This window comes from Mercenaria mercenaria, chromosome 3, assembly GCF_021730395.1.
Source record: "Mercenaria mercenaria strain notata chromosome 3, MADL_Memer_1, whole genome shotgun sequence".
Taxonomy (NCBI): domain Eukaryota; kingdom Metazoa; phylum Mollusca; class Bivalvia; order Venerida; family Veneridae; genus Mercenaria; species Mercenaria mercenaria.
The window spans coordinates 90,735,096-90,751,896 of NC_069363.1; the positions used below are offsets into that span (position 1 = coordinate 90,735,096).

A 16,801-nucleotide genomic window follows, 5' to 3' on the forward strand; every position below is an offset into this window, starting at 1 on the left:
AAGAAGCATGGCAAAATTGGATTTTTTTTTTCATTTTTCTTGTCTTTCACATTGTTTCACAACAACACAATGTGATATGCATACATAAATGATTGAGAAGTAAAATCTAGCAAATAAATAATTTGACATTTTTTTTATTCCTCTATGAAAATAGACACGTGTGATTGCTAGGATGTCTGGACTAGATATTTCAAAACCACGAAATAAAGTGATCAGCAGATCTCCTAAAAATGGTAATAAATTTTACATAATTTATTATTATTTGATAACCCTTATCACGTTGGACACTACTGATTCTGCCTTTGCGGCCAGTGCAGATCATGATCAGCCTGCACATCCATGCAGTCTGATCATGACCTGCAGTGTTTGCCATTCAGTCAGTATCTTTTTGGTATGCACCCCTTTTAACAATGAATTGTACTGTCCAAATTGAAAGACGGACAAGTTCATTATAGAAATTTAGCAGGATAAGGGTTAAACTAGGCCTTTACCAAACAGCAAGACTAATGAATGGTCCAGTATTTCAAAGAAAACAATTAATACCAAAATTAAAAACCCTGGGGCTTTCCCATTTTTAGCTCGACTATTCATAGAATAGTAGAGCTATTGGACTCGCCCATGCGTCGGCGTCCGCGTCCCGATTTTGGTTAAGGTTTTGTATGTAAGCTGGTAACTCAGTAACCACTTGTGGGAATGGATTGAAACTTCACACACTTATTCACTGTGATGAACTGACCTACATTGCACAGGTTCCATAACTCTATTTTGCTTTTTTACAAAATTATGCCCCTTTTTCGACTTAGAAATTTTTGGTTAAGGTTTTGTATGTAAGCTGTTATCTCAGTACTTACTAATGGGAATGGATTTAAACTTCACATACTTGTTCACTGTCATGATCTGACATGCACTAAGCAAGTCCCATAACTCTACTCTTTTTTTTTTTCAAAATTATGCCCCTTTTTCGACTTAGCAGTTTTTGGTTAAATTTTTGTATGTAATCTGATATCTCAGTATCCACTAATTGGAATGGATTGAAACTTCACACACTTGTTCACTGTCATGATCTAACATGCACTGTGAAGGTCCCATAACTCTACTTGGCATTTTTACAAAATTATGCCCCTTTGACATAGCAGTTTTTGGTTAAGTTTTTGTATGTAAGCTGGTATCTCAGTATCCACAAATTGGAAAAGATTGAAACTTCACACACTTGTTCACTGTCATGATATGACATGCAGTACAGAGGTTCAATACCTCTACTTTGCATTTTACAAAATTATGCCCCTTTTTCAACTTTTGTATTCATTCAATTGACAAGGCTGTTGAATAGTCGAGCGTTGCTGTCCTCCGACAGCTCTTGTTCTTCAAATAGTCGAGCCGACACTTAACAATACAGCATGAAAAAATATCACAGTGGTATACAATGAGTAACATAAGTCAATTAACAAATTACGTAATTTTCAAATACAAGGCATTATTAAATAATAGTAATTGTATTTTATTAACTAAACTAGTAACTGTAGACATATATCTCTAATTATAACCTAAAATAATCTCTTAAATAACCATAGATACAAATGTATATCATCAGTATTGAGATAATTTTATTATATTTAATAGAATTAAATTAATCAAACACTGCAGAAAAAGATTCTGTGTGCACTACAAATTAACCTTAAAATGCAATATCAAAAACTGAATGAAGACCAACTTCCCTTTTTCACACACTGTTAACTTAGTATTATTCGTAGGGACTATTTTTCTTGCTTGCATCAACCCAAAGAAAAGCAAAAAAATTCTACATTTTTGTTAATTCATGAAATAAAGAATCGATGGCTTTATGTCCCAAAGAATTTCCATTTTGGCTAAAGCGAAGGATTAAACAATTTCATTAAACTGTGTGGGGTACATTTTTATATAAGCAGATAATATCCATCTATAAAATCATATTGACTTTAGTTTAAACCTATGGAGACTTTTCTAATACCACAAATTAACTTCCCTAATTCCCACCATTTAAATTATTCTCTTCTTTATGAGAACTTCTCCATGTGCAGTGCTAAAAAACGTTTTCTAACGTAACTGACACATATTAAGGTATCATGATATGTACAAACACTGCAGAAAAATTAAAACATTTCCTGAAATGGTCACCCAAATATGATGGACAATCTGTCAAGGGAGGTAAATATTACAAAACTGATATCCATTTATCCATATTTGGACAATTTGTCAAGGGAGGTAATTATTACAAAACTGATATACATTTATCCATATTTGGACAATTTGTCAAGGGAGGTAATTATTACAAAACTGATTTCCATTTACTCTCATGTTATCAGCTTATAATAGATAAAGAAGACAATCACTGTATAAAGCTGAACTGTATTTGGTATGCAAGAACCTGTTCTGCACTTCTTTTGATAAAATATATGAAATAACATTTATATGAAAAAAAAAATACAAATAAAAATGTAAGAAGTAATTTTTGAAGAGACATGATACATGATGTGTAGACTAGATGCAATGAGCAATTACAAAAATACCCTTCTATTACTCAAAACATTGCCACTTAAGGTACTGCATCCATAATGACACTTGACCATTTCTGTGTAATTACATTCTATATGAACTGCTTTAAACTTGCAGTGAAGAATAGTCACTTATATCTGAGAAATTAATGATCATGAATTAAGCATGTTCCTGCTGACAACCATTGACAAAAGTATAAGTAATTTGTAAAAAAAAAGTCCACGCTTAAGTTCTACTTTCTATGTCTCCGGCTTCATGAAGAAAAAAAATCTTATTTTGTGACTGACATATGGAGGGACAGAAGGATAAACAAAGAAAATTATACAATAATAAATATGTACTCCACATTGTCTTTGGTCTATTTTACCAATGTCAAGAAAAAATCACTTATACTCAAATTATCACAAAATCCACTTTTTAGAAATATTTTTATAAAAGGACACGCATATTCTCCATACTGCCAGCTATCCATGTACCAAGTTTCATGAAATAATATCTTACACCTTTGAAGTTAATGCAGGACCCCATTTTACCTAACTGTAAGATGAATAGATGGGGGGGGGGGACTTACTGAAAGTCTCCTCCAGTGAAACAAGGATAGGGGACAAAAAATACTAAACTGGGTCCATTTCAGCAAATTCTACTTATGTAATTTCAGGGTCTGGTAAATATGTTTTATTATATGTTAATTTTTGGTAAAAACTAAAAATTAAAAATCAATAAACAATATTTTATCAACAAACAATTTAAACATTATTGGACTGAAATATTAAGTGTGATGAATTCATAATTACATAATTACTTTATATCTGAAAGAAAGGCTGGCTGGTATCTCCTCATAAATTGCCCATAGCAGAGTAGTCAAGGGAGATACTTAGAACCACCTGCCCTTAACTGCTACAGGCTTGAAACCTCACTTGTGGTGAAGAATTCTTGTATGTGAGGAAGCCATCCTGCTGGCGAGTGGTTCTACCTATATGCTTACCCATGCCTGCAATTATACAGAGGTCTTCCTCCACTACCAAAGCTGAAAAGTTGTCAGATGACCTGTAACTGTGTGACATTAAACCCAACAAGAAAAAGGGGGCAAGCATTGCAGAATTACCCGTTTCACAGAATATGAATAAATAAGAAATTTACTACAGCTTTCATAGATACTATATGTTATATGTTCCCTAATTTAATACTTTAAGAAAGTCTATAAAACTTGGAAAATTGAGCGTAAATTACCAAAAACAGGGTTTTAACATTAAATAAATCTCTGTCTGAAGATACAACTTTGATGACCATGAGAAGCCAGGCATCAGTATTTTGCTGATTTGTTTCAGACAAAACATCCTCGAACATTGTCTGTACATTGTACTGTAAATCTACTTCTCATGTGACATATCAATTTCTCATAGAGTCCTAATACACACATCCAAGAATCAAGAAACTCCCATGGCACCATTTGTTTTATTGGTACCATCATCAGTATTAGTCAAATCATCACCAGTATTGTCATACCAGGTACCATCTTTCACTGGAGTATCTGGAGTGATATCCCCTTCAGGACTGTTCTCCCCTAAATTCAGAACATCTGAGTTTGGTCCCTCTTCTACCAGCTGACTGAGACTCAGTCTGGTTGCATGGATACGAAAATGTAAACGGGATTCCAATAGATAACCCTTGTAGTTCTTCCTGTAAAATTAAGTGTAATGATGATTTCAAATGCCTGATGACAATGCCAGCCATCATTAACAACAAAAATCTATCAATAGTTTAGATGAAAATTGATTTCTGCAATATATGTGTAGCAAAGTCAAGACTTTTTTTAGTTTCACTTGTTTATTTAAACTGATGAAATAATTCAATTATTATATTTATATGTATATGTCCTTAAAGCCGTCATATCAGTATACTCCGTAGTATCATGTTCCGTTGTATTGTGTTGTACTCCGTGTTTGTCTTATCGTGTCCAGTCATGTGTCCACCCGTGCATATGAACTTGATTTTGTAAGATAGAAACATTTGATTGGTCAGTTATCCTTTCCCACAAATAAGTTTTTGACGTGAACTAACATTTGCACGGCCCTCTATACATCATTCTTTAGAATCATTTGCTACTGTTCCTTTAGAACTACATTTGAACTTTCTGGTAAACCGTCCTTACCTTTGGACAAATCACTCTTTTAGTATTTAAGTGTATCTTTGATAGTCTGGTAAGCTATTTTATTTGGCATTTGTTTTTTTAGAATTTAGTAATAACCGCAAGAGATGTATTTTGTGAAATCTGTATTTTCACGTTTGCTATCGTTGTATTGTAATTCGTATTGTTTCATGTTACTGATTTTACTGTTTTATGCTTTTAGGTTTTTTCTGTATGTACTTTACTGGTACGCTGTCCAGTAAATGGAAGAAACTTTTACATGGTTGTGTTCACCATATCTCCAAATCTACCACTACTACATATGTCTATATGTGTCTTTATGCAATGTATTTTTTAGTAAATTATGTACCAGCTTGAAACATATAAACAGCTAGAGGTATCACTAAATGTTATTACAATACCCCCAGACAGTGCTTTGGTACAAGGAATGTAAAATGTTGTGATCATGACCTTTGACCTTCAAGCATAACCTTGGTTGTCTGCTGTGCTCTTCGTCTTGATAAAGTAAGTAACTGACGCTAGTTTTTCAAAAATCTTCAAAGCGGTTTAGAAGAAACAGAGTGGACACAAGCTTAAGCTATTTGACCATTGACTTCCAAGTGTGACCTTCACCTTGGCCCTAGTGACCAGGGTTGTCCACTTTGCATGTCATCTTGCTGAGATTAACAACTGATGCAGGTTTTATGAAAATCTTCCCAGCAATTAAGAAGATATGGAGCTGGAATAATGGACAGACATGCATGACTCTAATACAGCCCCAATATACTTTGTATCTAGGGGTATAAAAAGTAGAAAATGATTAATTATATACCCATACACCTCTAAATTGATTTCTTGATCTTGTACTAAAAGGATACTTATATGACAGAATCTATTTTTGCAGGTTATAACCTTCACAATCAGTAACATGGGTGTCTTGAGTTTTGGTCAGTGCCGATTCTGAACAAACATTTTCCCCACATAAAACAAACAGAGAAAGAAGTCATAAACAATATTTATATGCACTCACTTAGCTTTTTCTAGGTACATTTTCACATGCTGCAGCCGTCTCTGCTCCAGACAAAGTATCGCCAACTCTACAGTGGCATATGGAGGGAGGAAAGTGTCATATTTTATCTTTTTCTCACTGAAAATATGGTAGTTGTATTTGAATAAGGAACACAAAAGTGGCAATGCAATGAAACTAGATTTTCAATACTCGACATCTGACACTTTAATATGAATACAAATGTATGTAATGCTAGCAACTGCACAGTTGTACTGTATATATCAATGCTGAGGACTAACTAAAGTTAACAACACTATCCAATGCTTGTTTCAATAGAATATATCTATATAATGATTAGCAACCATTTTCTATTTTTAGTAACAAGGACCTTGACCCAAAATACAATTCCAAACTTTGTTTCTACAAAAACTATAAACATACCAAGTTTGGTGACAACACCTGCAGGCTGCACCCAAACCAAAGATACTGAGCAGAAACCATTTTTCTATTTTTAATAACAGTGACATTATCCTTGGCCCAAGCAGCCCCAAATACAACCCAAAATGCCATCTCCTTCTAAGCCACATATAGAGTAAGTTCCTTCCCTATATCTCATTCCTAACTAAAGTTATTGAATGCAAACTGTTTCCATTCTAAATGACAATGACCTTGGCCCTGACCTCAAGTGACCCCCAAAACAGAATCCAATCCTTTGTCTGGTAACAGTATGTCCATTCAAACTAGTCATTTAATGAAAATAATCTGTCTGACGCCATTGCCCATCCACCAGAAGGAAATACCCTATTCTATTAACCTGAATTTCCTGACAAAATGGTTTCTTATAACCAGATTTTTGTTGCTGAAAACCTGGTTAAAAAAGAGCACCACCTGCAAATGCCAACACTTGTCTAAGTTTGACATTAGGCAATATGCAAGAAATGGCTACCGGTATGCTTTTTCCTACTGATGATACAGAAATGTGTAAACTTTCAATTTTATATAGTTCTTACAGATTTTAAGAAAATGTGGACCTAAAGAAAAATCTTAAACAGTGCCGACACCAATGCTGACTACCAAGCAATTAACAGCTCGTAGATTTTTTAGAAAAAAATCCAATAACTTAAAACATTTCCAAAATGTATGAAAGTAGTTATTCATTTCATTTGCATATAAATATTAATATTAAAATGCTTATAAACCCTTTTACTATGACTGTATTTAATGAATAATGAAAAATACCCGCAATGAATATGAAAACTTCCCGAGGTAAATAAAACAGTAAAGGTTCAAACACAGGAAAGCAGAGGTAACTATGGTAACTAGGTGCTGTGACTTTCTTTCAGACAGAGAATCTTTGTTGATTCTATTAAATTCATTAACCTTTAGCCTGCTGCCGGCAAGTGATTCTGCCTTTGCGACCAGTGTAGACCAAGGCTGATCATGGTCTGGACTGTTCGCTATTCAGTCAGTAAATTTTCAGTGAACACCCCTTCGAATAATAAATGGTATTACCCAAACTGAATGATGGACCAGTCCATTTTAGAAATTTAGCAGAGTAAAGGTTAATCTCATGTTAATTATAAAATTTCTTCAGTTATTATGTTTCTTTAATACTATAAATTTCCAATCTGTCTATGTATTGAACCAACTCAAGCTGTTTTTCCTTACTTTTCAATAACTTCCAGGAAGCACTGTTCTGCCTGCAGAAACTGGCCTCGGAACTTCTGACATACACCTTTCAACAACAACACAAGGCAGTAGTCATCTATATAGTTCATGTAACTTTCTGTAAAAAGAAAAGTTTCATCCTTTAATCAACTTCCACAAACTAATAATACATATTTACTAGGGATATAAAAATAAACTATTTTCTGCCAGAAAAAAGATCAACACTGAATAATCAGGACCATATGACTTTTTCCTGGATTTAAGGATAATTCAAAGAAAAATCTGGAAAACTACTTTTATTGGAAGGCAAATTACAACTTAATAATGGCATGCCTTTTTAGCTGTTCTATTTAGATGTTGAAAAGATCAATATCTTGCCTTTTTTTTATTTTCTGATATTCACGAAAAGCAAACAATGTATTTTTGCTGTAAAAACGTAAATATAAGAATTGAATGCTATTTTTATGCATTTAGACAGGTATCATAAGTCAAATCATCCACAAATCCCATGGATTTCCATGAAGTACAAATCTGGCTTATACTCATCTAAATGCACAAAACAAGCAATTCTTGAACATCTACATTAGTGTTTGGTGAAAACTTCTGCTCCACTTAAATTTGGCCGATATTTACCATTTCCAAAAACCATAAAAACTTCCATGCTGTAATAAACCAATTATAGAATGTCCGTTTGAAACAGCCAGAAAATAGTTTATCGTGTATCAGAATTGTATTTTAACACACTTCTCACCTTAAAACTAACTGATGCACTTTAAAAGTGAAATGTATTTATTTCCATTTCAAAATAGTCAAACATTTTTATTAAATGGCATAACTACTTTTGCCAGAAATCTGAGATCTGCCAAAAATACATAAAGTACCTATATGGTCTGCTTATATCATATCTTTATCAAGACTAAGACCTAAAGTTATAAAACTGAGTTTAGAAACCAGTCTCAGAACTCAAGTATTTGATTGGTTGTTTCTAAGCACACAACTGAAATCAACCAATGGCAAGCGTGCATTCTGAGACTGGTTTCCACTCTTATTTTTATAACCTTGAACAAACTTCATCTATCTGGAACTGTTCCAGAGTAACAGTGTCTGCAACATCAACCTCTGGTGAAGAATGTATGACCTTACCTTTATTTTGGAGTATATTGCTAATGGTGGTTTCAACAGTAACCATAATGGGTTCCAACAGATCCTGTCTAGTTCCTATGATATTGAAACCATTCCATGTGTAGATCAACTCCTGTAAATATACTTGTAATATAACAGAAACCATTGAAATAGAACATAGGACATATCTCATCATTACTAAACTTAACCCTTATCCTGCTAAATTTCTATAATGAACTTGTCCATCTTTCAATTTGGACAGTACCATTAACTGTCAAAAGGGGTGCTTACTAAAAAGATACTGACTGAATGGCAAACAGTGCAGATCATAATCAGACTGCACGGACGCTTAATTTCCACAAGCTTGATACTGTCCTCACACAAATTAACTTAACCCCCTTAAGCCTTAGGCATAAACAGAACTGAGGGTCAAGGGATGCAATACCAATGTTCTTAATCACTTGACCCTTGAGGCCCCTATATCAGTTATATACAAGACTTTGACTTACCAGTGCTGGAAGGGTAAGGTAGCCATTTTGCTCAGCATATCTTTTGGCTTTGAACACAGCAAATTTCTCTATTGGTATTGATTTACCAGCTATTCTTTGTTTTAATCTAGGTACTTCCCTGTAAACAAAACAGATATAATTCTACATTACTGTCTGATCCTTTAAATTTAAATGCCTGTTGTACACGGCCATTCCTAGAATCATTTCAGGCACAAGCGGTTAGAAACCACCTTCTGTAAGCCAGCTGGATTGCTTCCTCACATGTAAGAATTTTACAACTTAAACAAGATTTTGAACCTCCTTTGATATAACAAGAGCTGCTGGAGGACAGAAACGCTTGACTATTCAACAGCCTTGTTAACTGAATGCATGTAAAAAACAAAAATTGGGCATAACTTTGTATAATAGCAAAATGGAGATATACAACCTGTGCAATGTAAGTCAGTTAATCACAGTGAATAAGTGTGTGATATTTCAATGCATTCCCAAAAGTGGTTACTGAGATACCAGTTTACATACATGAACTTAACCGAATCAGGATGCTGGCCCAGAAGTCGATGCAATAGCAAGTCCAATAGCTCTGCCTATTCTTTGAAAAGATGAGCTAAATAATAAAGATATAATCTACATACAGTAATATGCCAATCACTCAAGGTCACAACACAGTCAGCAAAATGTTTGAGTTATCCAAGGTTATTCGAGGTTTTGAGGGATCAAATCACAGAAAATATATGGAAACCGACCAACCAAGGACAACAATAGCCCGAGTGAGCCCAGGTGTTTGAGCCATTAATCCGCGAGCAAGCTGTGTTTCACTGTATAATCTATAAACAGATTTGTAGTTAGTGACTGTAAACATTTTGTCATAGATACGCCAAAACACAGTACGGCCTCTAGAAGAAGACAAAGTAATATTAACTCAAATTAAATGATTACCCCATTAGATAAATGAGGTGTTCCTTGGAATCTTCTGTCTGGTTCTCACACATCATGAGGAACGCTGCTTTCTGGTATGTATATGTAGCTTTACTCCACCGACTTTCCTTACACAGTATCTCTGCATACTTCATACCCATCAACCAGTCACCCTTGAAACTAGAATGTAAACAAGAGGGCCAAGATGGCCCTAGGTCGCTCACCTCAGAAACACACCATAACAGTGTAAAACATGTTTGACCTAGTGATTTCATGGAAACAAATATTCTGACCAATTTTCATTAAGATTGGACCCAAAAATTGGTCTCTTGCGATAAAACAAGCATTTTCTTAGATATGACCTAGTTTTTGACCCTAGATGACCCATGTTCAAACTCGACCTAGATTTTATCAAGGCAATCATTCTGACCAAAATTCATGAAGATCAATTGAAAAATACAGCCCCTATCACATACACAAGTTTTTCTTTGATTTGACCAAGTGACCTAGTTTTTGACCTCAGATGACCCATATTCAAATTCGACCTAGATTTCATTAAGGCAATCATCCTGACCAAATTTCATAAAAATCAATTGAAAAAAACAGTCTCTATCGCATACACAAGATTTTTCTTTAATTTGACCTAGTGACCTAGTTTTTGACCTCAGATAATCCATATTCAAACTCGACCTAGATTTCATCAAGGCAATCACTCTGACCAAATTTCATGAAGATCAATTGAAAAATACATCCTCTATTGCATACACAATGTTTTTCTTCGATTTGACCTAGTGACCTAGTTTTTGAACCCAGATGACCCATTTTCAAATTTGGTCTAAATTTCATCAAGGTAATCATTCTGACCAAAATTCATGAAGATCAATTGAAAAATACAGCCTCTATCGCATACACAAGGTTTTTCCTTGATTTGACCTAGTGACCTAGTTTTTGATCCCTGATGACCCATTTTCGAACTCGGCCTAGATTTCATCAAGTTTATCATTCTGACCAAAATTCATGAAGATTATTTGAAAAATACAGCCTCTATCGCATACACAAGGTTTTTCTTTGATTTGACCTAGTGACCTAGTTTTTGACCCGAGATGACCCATTTTCAAACTCGGCCTAGATTTCATCAAGGCAATCATTCTGACCAATATTCATGAATATCAATTGAAAGATACAGCCTCTATCGCATACACAAGGTTTTTCTTTGATTTGACCTAGTGACCTAGTTTTTGACCCGAGATGACCCATTTTCGAACTCGGCCTAGATTTCATCAAGGTTATCATTCTGACCAACACTCATGAAGATTAATTGAAAAATACAGCCTCTATCGCATACACAAGCTAAATGTTGACAGACAGACGACAGACGACAGACGACAGACAGACGACAGACAGACGACGGACGCCGGACATCGAGCGATCAGAAAAACTCACCTGAGCATTGCTCAGGTGAGCTAATAAAATTAACATTATTAATAATTCAAAAGACCTTAGGTTTACATACTTTTTGAATATAAAGATATAACTCCTTGGACAATTAAATAAACAAGAGCCATGTCAGACATGGCTAATCCCCCCACCGGGCAGCTGTATTTGCAAATGGAATGTTAATTTTGTGGTTGTTTAGTAACCATTGTAAGTCTTTTGTTTTTTAAAGTCCACAAAAAAACTCCTTACTAGGTAGAGATACCTTATATATAATAAAATTAATAAAATACACCTAAAACTGGAGAGTAACATCTATGCTGTACCACAGAAAAGTGGTCTTGTTTTTTCCCTAGGGTCAATTATAAAAATGTTACAATATAAGTTATTTATAGTAACAACTAAGGTAAGTTAATCTTTTAAAAAAAAAAAAAAAAAAAAAAAAAAAAATTGCAAGTCCACACAAAAATCTTTATCAGGAAGAGACTGGTCAAAATACACCTCAAAATTGGATTTAGCATGTTTGTTGTACTACAGAAAAGTGGTCTCGATTTTTCCCTACGACTAGTAATGAAAAAGTTACAATAAAAGCTATTTAAAGTAACAAAAAAGGGAAGTAATTCTAAAGAAGGGAACTGCGCATGACACTTCGTCTCATGATGGTGTATAATTGTGCCAAGTTACATCAAAATCCCTCTATGCATGAAGAAGAAATGCTTCGGACAAAGTCATTCTTGTATCTGACCTTTGGCCTCTAAGTGTGACCTTGACCTTAGGCCTAGTGACCTGGATCTTGCGCATGACACTCCGTCTCGTGGTGGTGAACATTTGTGCCAAGTTATATCAAAATCCCTCAATGCATGAAGAAGAAATGCTCCGGACAAGGTTTTTATTCTTGTATCCTTTGACCTCTAAGTGTGACCTTGACCTTAGACCTAGGGACCTGGTTCCTGCGTATGACACTCCGCCTCGTGGTGGTAAACATTTGTGCCAAGATATATCAAAATCCCTCCATGCATGAAGAAGATATGCTCCGGACAAATTTTTTTAAGAAAATATGATAAAGGGGAATAACTCAAAAAATAGGCAAGGTAGAGTTATTGTTCTTGCACACTGCACTTCCTCCCAATGTGTTCTATCAGTGTATGAAGTTTGAAGAAAATCCCTCCAGTACTTTTGGGGTTATGCTCCGGACAAAATGTTTTAAGAAAATATGATAAAGGGGAATAACTCAAAAAATAGGCAAGGTAGAGTTATTGTTCTTGCACACTGCACTTCCTCCCAATGTGTTCTATCAGTGTATGAAGTTTGAAGAAAATCCCTCCAGTACTTTTGGAGTTATGCTCCGGACAAAATTTTTTAAGAAAATAAGATAAAGGGGAATAACTCAAAAAATAGGCAAGGTAGAGTTATTGTTCTTGCACACTGCACTTCCTCCCAATGTGTTCTATCAGTGTATGAAGTTTGAAGAAAATCCCTCAAGTACTTTTGGAGTTATGGTCCGGACAAAGATCGTTGCGGACGCACGGACGGACGGACGGACGGACGCACGGACGGACGGAAAGCATTTCTAATATCCCCTTCACCTTTGGTGGGGGGATAAATAACATGTCATGCCACCTTAAAAACACATAGGAGTTCTAACAAATTAATTCGTATTAATTCAACAGTTCAAATTGCTGAGGTAAGTGGTGGTCTAGTGGTTAAGATGTCAACCGCTCAACCCCGAGGTCATAAGTTTCAGCCCCACTGCGGTCATAACCATATCTTCTCATATGACACCAGTACTGTTATTTTCCATGATGCCAATTTGATAGTGATTCAACTGCGTCACAATCAAGCTAAACTAAATCAGTACAAACTTACAGTTCAGTTATATGCGACAACATGTTAAATTTAGGTATGTAGAAAATACTGTGGGCAATGGCATAGAGGAATCTTTACCACTGATTATTGAATACAGTCACTCAAGTATTAAACATAAATGCCATTACAAGTAAGATGAAAATTAACAAAAAATCTCCAGTACTCTCAACTTTGTTTTTTTGCTAATATAATCTTGTAAAAACCATACAGAAGCTTACATTAAAAGGTTTCTGCAAGATGTAACAACAATAGTCTTTGAAAAATAGTTGAAAGGCTCACTTAGCAATGATATGACATTTAATTTAGCTCCTAGTAACACAGATGATGCAAAACTTACCAGTGACACCACATGAGCTCCCAGTAACACAGATGATGCAAAACTTACCAGTGACACCACATGAGCTCCCAGTAACACAGATGATGCAAAACTTACCAGTGACACCACATGAGCTCCCAACAACACAGATGATGTAAAACTTACCAGTGACACCACATGAGCTCCTAGTAACACAGATGATGCAAAACTTACCAGTGACACCACATGAGCTCCCAGTAACACAGATGATGCAAAACTTACCAGTGACACCACATGAGCTCCCAGAAACACAGATGATGCAAAACTTACCAGTGACACCACATGAGCTCCCAGTAACACAGATGATGCAAATCTTACCAGTGACACCACATGAGCTCCCAGTAGCACAGATGATGTAAAACTTACCAGTGACACCACATGAGCTTCCAGTAACATAGATGATGCAAAACTTACCAGTGACACCACATGAGCTCCCAACAACACAGATGATGTAAAACTTACCAGTGACACCACATGAGCTCCCAGTAACACAGATGATGAAACTGTCTCCATTCTTGCTGAGACTCTATCGACTCCTCAAACTTATCTATTGCCTGTAACAAAAATATTAAATAACATTAAGGACTGCAAGGAGAAGTGGCTTCTATTTAAATAAATGACAAGGCAGCATAGATGTCTACCCTGTAGTGAAATGTTCTCTATTTAAACTGTCTGGATACGTTGTCCTTATATTTGACCTTACCTTGAAACTGCTGACATGCCATATTTTTGCAACTGTTGATAATAAAATCTGTTAGAAGCAACAATAATAGAAGACTAGGTTTGATTAAGTCTGTTCATGAGAGGTAATGAAATTTGCAACACCCCTCATTCCCATTAGCACCAGCTTAAGGTGAACTCTATTATCAAAAAACATTCAATGGACTCTACGATCCCAAAAGGACCAAAAACCCTTTTCTAAGTGGCAGAGGAATCTTACAAATCTGAATGCAGGACTGAAAAATGTACTTGAAATCTATATTACAAAACTAACCTTTTGTAATCTAACTTCTTAACATGTGGTTACAATTTGATATTTACCTGATTTATGTTACCCTTTATTTCTTCAACTCTTCCAGCAAAAAACAGAAACAATGCTCCCTGGAAAAAAAATTAGTGAATATATCTTCAGGTCCTGCTATTTCTATACATAATTCCTTTCTTTATTCTGGGATCATATACCTTTAGTATTAAAATGAAAATATCTGACCACTGTAAAAAAAAAATCACTATCCCCTTACAGCTGTATTAGACCCAAATTCATATTTGCAGAAAATGAGTAATTACTTTACAGTATCTATGTAGACACAAAATTAACATGTTTGTGTGTGTAAACAGTACTGTGTGTTAGGTTTAAAACAGTACACACCTAATACATGTATCACTAAGCACAGTAAAAATGTCTACTACAAGTAAAAGACCTGGAAGTTTTTTAAGAAATGACTGTTATACATGCTATTTAATTGTGAACATACATGTAGCTCTATAAACACAGTTAGTGTATCTGGTAAGGTTAAATTCACTTGATAATTTTATTCTATATTTAAAGTTATAATGTAAAAATAAAACATTTTAAAGATGTACATTGGATATCTTTAAAACAAGGACAAAATACTTAACAGGAGGTTTTTTTGACAATTTACCCTAAAACAGGGTGGTTTTATATTGGTTCAGCCATTTACCATATATTGCAAAAAAAAAGGGTTATTGCACTCACATAGGCTGAGACCAAATTGAAACTGCCATAATTTGGCAAATGAAGGACAAATATATGATATCAATTTCAACCCTGAGTTAGAGAAAAGTGTTACCAATCTTGTGAGTAATAATCTAGTTATACCATGGCTAAATTTGTGCCATTCTATTAATTGACGATTTAGGCCAGTTATTACCTAAGTCCAAAATATCCAAAATAAGGTACATGAAACAAATAAATTAGGATGAAATAGCACAGTTGTCTTTTTACAAAAGACAGTTATGTTGTAAACTAACAAGAGCACCGCCTTGCGGGTGCTGACGCTCATCTGATTTTTTTTGTATAATAGAAATATTGTCCTACCCATGATTTTCTAAGTCTAAAAAGGGCCATCACTCTTGCAAAAAGCAGGATAGAGTTATGTTTCTTGATGCACAGTGTCCACTTATGATAGTGAAAAACTGTTGCAAGTTTTAAAGCAATAGCTTTGATAGTTTATGAGAAAAGTTGACTTAAACATAATAATCAACCAAGAAAATGATTTTTCTAAGTCCAAAAGGGGCAATAATTATTGCAAAAAGCAGGATGGAGTAATGTTGCTTGCTGTACAGGGTCAGCTTATGATGGTGAACAAGAGTTGCAAGTTTTAAAGCAATAGCTTTAATAGTTTAAGAGAAAAAGTTGACCTAAACATAAAACTTAACCAAGAAATCTGATATTTTCTAAGTCCAAAAGGGGCCATAAATCTTGCAAAAAGCAGGATGGAGTTATGTTTCTTGCTGTACAGGGTCAGCTTATGATGGTGAACATGTGTTGCAAGTTTTAAAGGAATAGCTTTGATAGTTTAGGATAAAAGCTGACCTAAACATAAAACTTAACCAAGAAAACTGATTTTGTAAGTCCAAAAGGGGCAATAATTCTTGCAAAAAGCAAGATGGAGTTATGTTTCTTGATGTACAGGGTCTGCTTATGATGGTGAACAAGTATTCCAAGTTTCAAAGCAAAAGCTTTGATAGTTTAGGAGAAAAGTTGACCTAAACATAAAACTTAACCAAGAAATCTGATATTTTCTAAGTACAAAAGGGGCCATAAATCTTGCAAAAAGCAAGATGGAGTTGTGTTTCTTGCTATACAGGGTCAGCTTATGATGGTGAACAAGTATTCCAAGTTTCAAAGCAATAGCTTTGATAGTTTAGGAGAAAAGCTGACCTAAACATAAAACTTAACCAGGCAACGCCGACGCCGTCGCCGACAACCGCTCAAGTGATGACAATAACTCATCATTTTTTTCCAAAAAATCAGATGAGCTAAAAATGCTTTACTACCCCAAAAAAGAATTCAATATATGCAAGCCTTGTAAGTTTTAGCATACATGAAATTTCACTAGACTAAGTATGGCCAAGCTGTCCAATAACTAAAAACTCAGATCTATTTACCTTTGGATAATGTTCTAAACAAGGCTGTAACAATTTATCAGCCATTTCTATATCTCCATCTGCTAAACCTTGAAAACAAAAGAAAAATCTTTAATTAGTGCACAATGAATAATTCTTTATCTTTTGTAAGC

General features: G+C 34.8%; 1 protein-coding gene across 2 annotated transcripts in view; it reads right to left on the reverse strand.

Moving 5' to 3' along the window:
- Window positions 1-1,036: 1,036 nt before the first annotated feature.
- LOC123524076 (tetratricopeptide repeat protein 39B-like) overlaps window positions 1,037-16,801 on the reverse strand; it is a 58,137-nt gene continuing 42,372 nt past the window's right edge. For both annotated transcript variants that reach the window (XM_053539249.1, XM_053539250.1), the window contains 9 exons: window positions 16,671-16,738; window positions 14,580-14,639; window positions 14,001-14,092; window positions 9,905-10,063; window positions 8,969-9,086; window positions 8,481-8,592; window positions 7,338-7,455; window positions 5,691-5,807; window positions 1,037-4,212 (listed from right to left, as the gene is read on the reverse strand). In XM_053539249.1, coding sequence (XP_053395224.1) covers window positions 3,960-4,212; window positions 5,691-5,807; window positions 7,338-7,455; window positions 8,481-8,592; window positions 8,969-9,086; window positions 9,905-10,063; window positions 14,001-14,092; window positions 14,580-14,639; window positions 16,671-16,738 — 1,097 coding nt within the window. In that variant the 3' untranslated portion in view covers window positions 1,037-3,959. The remainder of the gene's footprint in view (window positions 4,213-5,690; window positions 5,808-7,337; window positions 7,456-8,480; window positions 8,593-8,968; window positions 9,087-9,904; window positions 10,064-14,000; window positions 14,093-14,579; window positions 14,640-16,670; window positions 16,739-16,801) is intronic.